The sequence below is a fragment of the Pelophylax lessonae genome, assembly GCF_965119305.1.
Source record: "Pelophylax lessonae genome assembly, chromosome: 11".
In the NCBI taxonomy this organism is placed as follows: Eukaryota; Metazoa; Chordata; class Amphibia; order Anura; family Ranidae; genus Pelophylax; species Pelophylax lessonae.
In genome coordinates this window covers 178944867-178953812 of record NC_138778.1, presented here as the reverse complement: position 1 = coordinate 178953812, position 8946 = coordinate 178944867, and the positions used below count along the sequence as shown (strand labels likewise).

Genomic DNA, 8946 nt, shown 5'->3' with positions numbered 1-8946 from the left:
ACTCAATGTCCTCTGCCTTCAGCCGATCGTTAGTAAGACACAGAACTGAGATATGCCTATGTAAACAAGGCTTCTCTGTTCTAAAAAGGGTCCTTTGTCTGTGCAAAGCAGGGACTAGAAACTATCTCTTCCTCCTAGTGAAAGCAGCACATTGTGTACACAAAAACACTGGCTTGGCACACAGTTAACCCTTTGATCTCCATAGATGTTTAACCCCTTCCCTGCCAGTATTAGTACAGTGCACACAGCGCAAAGATAGGTATACTTGAAAAAGGTGCAAAATATGTGAAGAAAATATGTGTAGAAAATATTAGGTGGTCTAATATTGCACCATCAACCCTAAATAAATAAATCAATAAATGAATAGAAACTCACTAAAGTGCAAAACAGTGCTAATGCGTCAAAATTCAATGACTTGATGTAATAAATCAGACTAAAGTGCAAAACGGTGCTAGTTCTCCATACTACACAAATACATAATATACAACAAATATAAACCAATATAAAATAAGTCTGTGTTAACGCCCAATAGGCGGGTGAAACGCGTTGACGCGATTTCCGGCTGTACCTACGTCACTTCCGGTCGCAGTGGAACGCAAGCAGGGACCAGCGCTGCCCGAGCGGCCAATTGCAACCAGGAAGTCCTCTCATTTTCATTACTGCGGTTTTACATCTGGACGATTGTGAGTGTAATATTTGCTTTTATAAATAAAACGGCTTGTGTAAGGATATGACACTATGGGATGGGATTTTTCTTTCTATATGGCCACTAAATACCTGTCCATCTGGGGGAGATCGATTACATAGGAGCAAGTCTGGCTCATGTGAAGATCCCATCCTTCATGCGATTTAAAAGGCATTCCACCCCACACCGGACTTTAGCGTTTCTGACCCACATGCAGTATTGCTACAGGATCCTGGCAGTCTGGTAAGTGGAAGTATCCAAAAGGGAGTGGAACTGCACAAGATTGCACCTTTTCTGCACTGATTGGCACTGATTTGCATAATAGGGAGCACAGAGCACATTGCACTTTCACTGGCTACTTGCTTAAATTAGATTTTTTTTGGGACTTCTAGGAATAAGAAAAGACTTTCCATATATTCATATTGGTTTATATTTGTTGTATATTATGTATTTATGTAGTATGGAGAACTAGCACTGTTTAGCACTTTAGTCTGATTTATTACATCAAGTCATTGAATTTTGAAGCATTAGCACTGTTTCGAACTTTAGTGAGTTTCTATTCATTTATTGATTTATTTATTTAGGGTTGATGGTGCAATATTAGACCACCTAATATTTTCTACAAACATTTAGCACATTTTTGCACCTTTTTCAAGTATACCTATCTTTGCGCTGTGTACTATCTCATTACTATAAAATCACAAGATTTTTTGAACAGCGGCATTTAAAGGTTCTGACTATTAATCCATTAGCGCAGGATACATTTTTTGCAAGTATTAGTACAGTGACAGTGCATATGTTTAGCAATGATTACTGTATTAGTGTCACTGGTTCCCACAAAGTGTAAATTGGTGTCCGATGTCAGCAATATCGCAGTCCCGCTTTAAGTCGTTGATTGCTGCAATTACTAGCATAAAAAAAAATAAATGAGTAAAAATATCTCATAGGTTGTAGATGCTATAAAATTCGCATAAACCAAGGGTCTTCAAACTACGGCCCTCCACTTGTTCAGGAACTACAATTCCCATCATGCCTAGTCATGTCTGTGAATGTCAGAGTTTTACAATGACTCATGGGACGTGTAGTTCCACAACAGCTGGAAGACCGTAGTTCGAGGATCCCTGGCATAAACCAATCAATATACGCTTATTGGAATTTTTTTCATAAAAAATATGTAGCAGAATACATATTGGCCTAAATGAATGAAGAAATTAGATTTTTTTTGCATTTTTTCATTGAATACGTTTATAGGAAAAATTTTAATAATTTTTTTTTTTTTTTAAAGTTGTACGTCTTTTTTTTTTTGTTTATAGCGCAAAAAATAAAACCACAGGTGATCAAATACTATCAAAAGAAAGTTCTATTTGTAGCGAAAAAAAAAAGGACAAATTCTATTTGGGTACAGAGTCGCACGACCGCGCAATTCTCAGTTAGGGTAACGCAGTGCCGTATCGCAAAAATGGCCTTGTCATGAAGCGGGGGTAAATCATACCCACGATTACAGAAAAGTATAAAGTAAAGGATATTCCTCGTCATCTGTCACATTGGCATACTGGGCCAGCAAGGCCGCTTTTCTTTGCTGCTCCTTTTCCGACACCTCTTTCGGTTTGACCACAATCTGTGCCTGTTTCTCTATCATGCTGGCAAGAGCTTCCACCTCATCTAGACAAAAAGATAAAATCTACAATATTAAAGCTGAACTGCAAGCAGATGAGACACAAATTAAAGCAGCTTTGTATTCATGAATTCATCATAAAGCTGAATTCCAGACACAAACATATTTAAATATATTTCTCAATGGCCGCAAACTATATAAACTTACTTTGTATGCATCAAATGCCTTTAAAAACCCAGATATTGCCTTGAAAATTAGCAGTGACACTATCACTGTGTATATTAGCCTGTGCAGAGAGCTGAGCTGTGGGAGGGGCTCAACGGGCTCCACCCACTACAGGCTATCTGCAGAAAACTACAGAAGGGGGCAGAGACAAGACCAGTCACCTTACATAAGGAGAGCGCAGCAGTGGCTGGTCTTTATTACAGGAAGGCAAAGTCTCACTGGATTACTGCAGAGATTTGAAAGAAATACGCAAAGCACACCAAGATTCAAGTAACAATTTACATTACTTTTGTGTTTAGATAACATTTACTGATCCCAGAATACGGCTTTAAATCACACCCTACCCTGTCTACAGCAAAATGACGGCCGGGCGGTGGCTCTCCTGTTCCAACTGTATGTCATATGACGTTCTTCAGAATAAGATGGGACCGTGCAGCGATCGGTAGTGCGGTGTGTCGTTTGGACACAACGCATGTCAGATCACAGTAAAGAGGCCATGACATAGGCCCTTTACCATGTAATCAGCTGTGTCCAATCAGAGCTGATCACAGCATAACTAGGAAGTGCTGGTTAACGGCATTCCCTCTATTCATGTTGACAAACCGTGAGTAGAGGAGAGCCGATAAGCAGCTCTCCTGATGGGGGTGCACTGATAATCAGAAAAGTATCAGTGCAACCCCACCAGAGATGCCTGTCCGTGCCCATAAAGGCCTCCTATCAATGCCGCCTCATCAGTGAAGGCGAAAACGTACTTAAATTTACCAAGTTATATAACAGAAACAAAGAAAACATACCCCCCCAAACCACCCCCCCCCCCCTACCACCAAAAGAAAACAGACTAAAAAAATAATGATAAAAATGATGTTGGAGTACAGTGTTGGATGGCCGTGCAATTGTCATTCAAAATGCGACAGCGCTGAAAATTGGTCTGGGTAGAAGGGGGTGAAAGTGCCCTGTACTGAAGAGGTTAAACATTTTTCTAACCAGTGCAAGCACTTTCATTTGACCTGGTATTTGCCACTTGGAGACACTGAACAGCAGAACTCAGACAAGGAGAGGGAGAAAGAGCATGGAGATAGAAGAAGAAAGTAAGAGTGATGACCTCATCAGTGTATGATTGCCCTCTCACTATCACAGGCTCGGGGAAGGACAATTCCTAAAAATTGTTGCTTAGCAGCAGCAGAGAAAAATCACGTCTCCTGCACTGCCAGACATGGCTGTGCTGTGTGGCAGAGCTGTGCAAATCTTTGGAACTGGATGGACAACAATAAATGATTTGAAAGATAAATCAGCTCTACTGTGCGTTTTAGATGTTTGCCTTTGAGCTCAGCTTTAGCCAGGAAACAATTAGCCTAATGTGTAATTGGGCATAGTTAAATTTTTATAACAAACCTAGAAAAAAAAAAAAAAACAAGAGTTTTACCTTTCTGCTTTGCCTGTGCCAACTCCAATTTCTGTGCTTCACTCCACTTAGTAGTAATTTCTAGGCACACATCTTCTATAGAATCTTCCTCCTACCAAAACAAACAAAAAAAACATTTTAGATGGGACATACGTTTATCAAAAGATCGTGTCTTTTTTCCTTTATTACCCTTTTGTATTTCATTTTATAGCCCTGGAGTCATTGAACCATTCTATTTGTCAAATTGCGTTTCCATTCAGTATTATAGCTATAAGCCAAGTTGCTATTATCCCATTATCTTGTTACATTATAGGTCAGTTTTTATACCATTTGTACTAGTTAAAAGTGGAGCTGCATTAAAATGATTGTAAAGTCAATTTTTTTCAATGGTTTTGCACAAAGCAGCCCCGAACCTCCTCTTATTGGGTCCCCCGCTGGCAATCCTGACCCCACCTATCCTGCAAGTGCCCCCGAAGCAAGGCGCTTCCCTATCGGGGTACTTATATTTGCTTGAGTCACGCTGCCTGCATCTATACACAGACAGTGGGGCTCTGCCCCACCCCCTGCCACAGGATTTGACTGACAGCAGCGGAAGCCATTGGCCAATCAGCCAAGCCTGTGAGAGCAGGGAGAGAGCCACAGACACAGCTCTGGAACGAGTGAGGACTATGGGGGTGGGGGCATAATGCCACCTAAACCATTTTTTACCTTAATGCATTGCATTAAGGTACAAAATGTTTAGGCTTTAGAATCACCTAATTCCCCCCACGTTTATACCTTTTCTGACAAAAATTTGCTCAGTTTTGTTAAAGGAAATATATAGCCAAAGCTTATTTGGTTGTACTTCTTCTGTGGATTACAGTAGTGCAGTTCGTTCTGCACTCCTGTGACCAGTTTTCAACAGACAGTGTGCTGAAGCCTGCTGTCAGGTGACATCACAGAGTAGTTCCAGGCTCTGGGAAGATCGCGACAATGGACTCATGATCCGCCAACATGCATTGGACCGATGCTGCATCCACCTAGGTAGGTATGATTTTTAAAAAAAAAAAAAAATTCAAGTTAGACTTACCGGTAACTTGTTTTCCAATAGTCTTTCAGGACAGCACCTTAGAGAGATGGCTCCTCCCTCTCCTCATCAGGAAACACCCCATCCACCAGATTTTAAAAGGAGGCTTCTCCCACCATTCATCAGTTTGTAGAAGAGTACCTCCGGCCCATGCTGGAACACATAAACAGATATGGTTAATCACAGCAATACATTTTATACAATAGGGCGGGATCCTCCTGCTGTCCTGAAAGACTATTGGAAAACAAGTTACCGGTAAGTCTAACTTGAATTTTCCCTAAAACGTCTTTCAGGACAGCACCTTAGAGAGGATTATCGAGACTTACTCAATTTAGGGAGGGACCACAGCTTGCAGGACCTTTCTGCCAAAAGCCTGATCTTCAGCTGCCAAAAGGTCCAACCTATAGTGTCTTGCAAATGTAAAGTAGCTTGACCACGTAGCCGCTTTGCAGATTTGATCTGGAGTGGCACCAGCTTTCTCTGCCCATGTAGTGGCTAACGCTCTAGTAGAGTGAGCTCTGATCCCCTGCGGGGGAGACAATTTCATTTGGGAGTAAGCCTCTGAAATAGCGGATCTGAGCCATCTGGCTATTGATCCTTTTGATGCCTGGCGACCTTTTTTGTTGCCAGAGAAAAGAACAAAAAGAGAGTTTGATGATCTAAACTCTTTAGTAACCTCCAAGTAATGTATAAGGACCCTTCTTACATCTAGGCAGTGAAAGCTTTCTTCCTTATCTCCTGATGGATTAGGACAGAAGGTAGGTAACACAATTTCTTGTGATCGGTTTCTCGTTGAAGCTACTTTTGGGAGAAACCCTGGATCCGTCTTGAGAATTATCCTATCTGGATATATGGACAAGAAAGGTTCGATAGCTGATAAAGCATGTAATTCACTGATTCTTCTTGCTGATGTTATTGCCACCAAGAAGACTGTCTTGAGGGTAAGGTTTTTTAGTGTAACCGTTTCTAGTGGTTCAAAAGGTTCCTTTGTGAAAGCCTGAAGGACCACCGACAAGTCCCATTTGGGGAAGCTTCTGACAGGCACTGGTCTGGAGCGGGTAAGGGCCCTGAAGAATCTGATGATTAAAGATTCTGAAGAAATGGGCCTTTCCAAGAATACCCCCAGGGCTGTAACTTGTACCTTGAGGGTACTTACTGCCAAACCTTTTCCTGCGCCCTCCTGTAGGAACTCCAAAATTGAAGTAATACTGTCCAATTTTTGATCTTTCGATTCACACCAGGTATTATATGTCTTCCAAACTTTTGCATATATATTCCTTGTGACTTTTTTCCTACTGGAAAGTAGAGTAGCAATTAATGCGTCTGAAAATCCTTTCCTTTTCAGCAGTTGCTCCTCAGATACCAGGCGGTGAGCTTTAGCTTTTCCACTTCTGGATGATAAACTGGACCTTGAAACAGTAGGTCTTGACGAAGAGGGAGCTGAAAAGCAGGTTTGACTGATAGTTGAAGGACAGTCGAAAACCAAACTCTTTTGGGCCAATAAGGAGTGATCAGGATCACTGAGGCTCTTTCCATTTGGATTTTTCTCAACACCAATGGAATGAGCTGGAAGGGGGGGGAAGGCATACCCCAACCTGAACCTCCAGGGATGTGCCAGGGAATCTACTCCCAGAGAGTTGTCATTTCTGTGGAGTGAGAAGTAAAGTGGAAGTTTTGCGTTTTCTTTCGTTGCAAACAGATCCACCTCTGGCTTTCCCCAAGTCTTGGTTATCAACATAAAGACTTCTGGGTTCAAGCTCCATTCTGCTTCTCGGATCTTCTGCCTGCTTAAATAATCCGCCACACTGTTTAGTGTACCTTTTAGGTGGATTGCTGACAAGGAAAGTAACTGCCTTTCCGCTCATTGCAGAATTTCCGTTGCCAAAAGCTGTAGGGTTTTGCTTCTTGTGCCCCCTTGCTTGTTTAGATATGCCACTGTAGTGGCGTTGTCTGAAAGGACTTGAACATGAGTCCCCTGAAGATTTTGAGAGAAGGCAGTTAGGGCTAGGCCGACTGCCTTTAATTCCTTCCAATTTGAGGATTTTCTTGTCTCGGTCTGAGACCAAACCCCCTGTGCCAGGTTTTGGTTCCAGTGGGCTCCCCACCCCCACCTGCTGGCATCCGTTGTTAACCTCTGGTCTGCCGGGAAGGACCAGGCCAAACCCTGAGACAAGGTTATCCGATTTCTCCACCACCAAAGGGACCTCTTGACCTTGGTGGGGATTTTTACCTTTAAGTCCAAAGTCTCTGGATTGTGATCCCAGATTCTGAGGAGGAAATATTGGAGTGGTCGAAAATGCAGCCTTGCCCATTGGACAGCTGGAATTGATGCAGTCAGGTTTCCAAGGACTGACATGATCTCTCTGATCGACCACCACTGATTTGTTTGTAGCCTTGCTACCAAATTCTGTATTTTGACCTGTTTGTCTTCTGGTAGGAAGATTCTTTGTTCCACAGAGCATAACTGAAACCCTAGGAACTGAACCCGCTGAGCCGGTGTGAGATTCGATTTCTTGATGTTCACTATCCATCCCAGAGCTTCTAGATGACCTCTTGCCTTGTGCAGGTCCTCTTGAAGTTTTTCCTTTGACGGGGCAAAGAAAAGCAGGTCGTCCAGGTAAGGCACCACAGAGATTCCCTGAAGGCGGAGGGGAGCTAGACACTCTGCCATTACCTTCGTAAAAATACGAGGGGAGGATGATAGCCCGAAAGGGAGTGCTTTGAATTGGATATGGAGCATTTCCTTTCCCAGATTTACTGCCAACCTTAGGAATCTCTGTGAGCGAGGGGCAATAGGGATATGTAGGTAAGCATCCCTTAAGTCGATTGATGCCATGAAGCATCCTTTTGTTAACAGGGTTCTGACTGTAAGAATTGAGTCCATTCGAAACTTTTTGTACAGAACTGACCTGTTTAATGGTTTCAGATTCAGTATAAGACGAAAATCCCCCGATGGTTTCTTTATCAAAAATATGTGGGAATAAAATCCCTGATGTTGTTCCTCCACTGGAACTGGACAGACAACTCCCTGTCGCCTCAGGTCCTTTAACAGGTCCATCATAGCCAGGGCTTTTTCTGCATCTCTTGGGAGGTTTGTGACAAAGAACCTTTCGGGTGGCGTCTCTGAAAACTCTATGTTGTAGCCTTGGGACAGCATATCCAGAATGTATTGATTTTCTGTTATGGCTGCCCAATAGGGGAGGAATTCCCTCAATCTTCCTCCCACCGGCAATGTCTTGTCATTGTGTTTTGTTGGTTGACACAGGAGGATGGAAGAGAACACCTCCTTTCCCTTTGGGTTTTTGTGTCGACCAGTTTCTTCTCTTCTCCTGGGGTCTGCTATTTTGCTGAGCTTTTTGAGGTCGAAAAAGCTTCTTTGCTGCCTGTTTTTTCTTCACAGGAAAAGACTTCTTTTTGTCTGCTGTTCTATCTAGAACAGAGTCTAGCCCAGGCCCGAATAGTAGATCCCCCTGAAAAGGAAGTCCACACAGCTTATTTTTAGAAGCTGTATCTCCAGGCCATGTCTTTAACCAAAGAGCCCTTCTGGCTGAGTTGGATAAAGCTGCAGATCTTGCTGTCATCTTCACTGACTCTGCTGAAGCGTCAGCAATGAAGGCTATGGCCGTGGAGAGCGTGGAAAAGGAATCCAAAATTTCCTGTTTAGGTGAGTCTGCTGTGATGTGTGCTTTTAGCTGGCTAAGCCAGTATTCCAGATTCCTGGACACACAGGTTACTGCCATGGCAGGTTTCAGACTCCCCATGATGGATTGCCAGGATCTCTTAAGTTGCTGGTCCATCTTCTTATCCATGGGATCCCTCAGGATTCCCATGTCTACAAATGCTAGGTCTGTTGACCTAGAAACCTGGGAGAAGGCTGCATCAATCTTTGGCATCTTATTCCAGGGAGCTCCTGGGTCCTCATCAAAAGGAAATCGCCTTTTAAAGGCTTTAGG

The 8946-nt window shown here is 42.8% G+C and overlaps 1 protein-coding gene across 1 annotated transcript in view; it reads right to left on the bottom strand.

Annotated features, from left to right (window-relative positions):
• Positions 1–8946, bottom strand: part of CCDC43 (coiled-coil domain containing 43) — a 38411-nt gene that overhangs the window by 17418 nt on the left and 12047 nt on the right. Inside the window, exons 2-3 of the mRNA XM_082271967.1 lie at positions 3949–4039; positions 2188–2347 (exon numbers count right to left, since the gene is read on the bottom strand). Coding sequence (XP_082128093.1) covers positions 2188–2347; positions 3949–4039 — 251 coding nt within the window. The remainder of the gene's footprint in view (positions 1–2187; positions 2348–3948; positions 4040–8946) is intronic.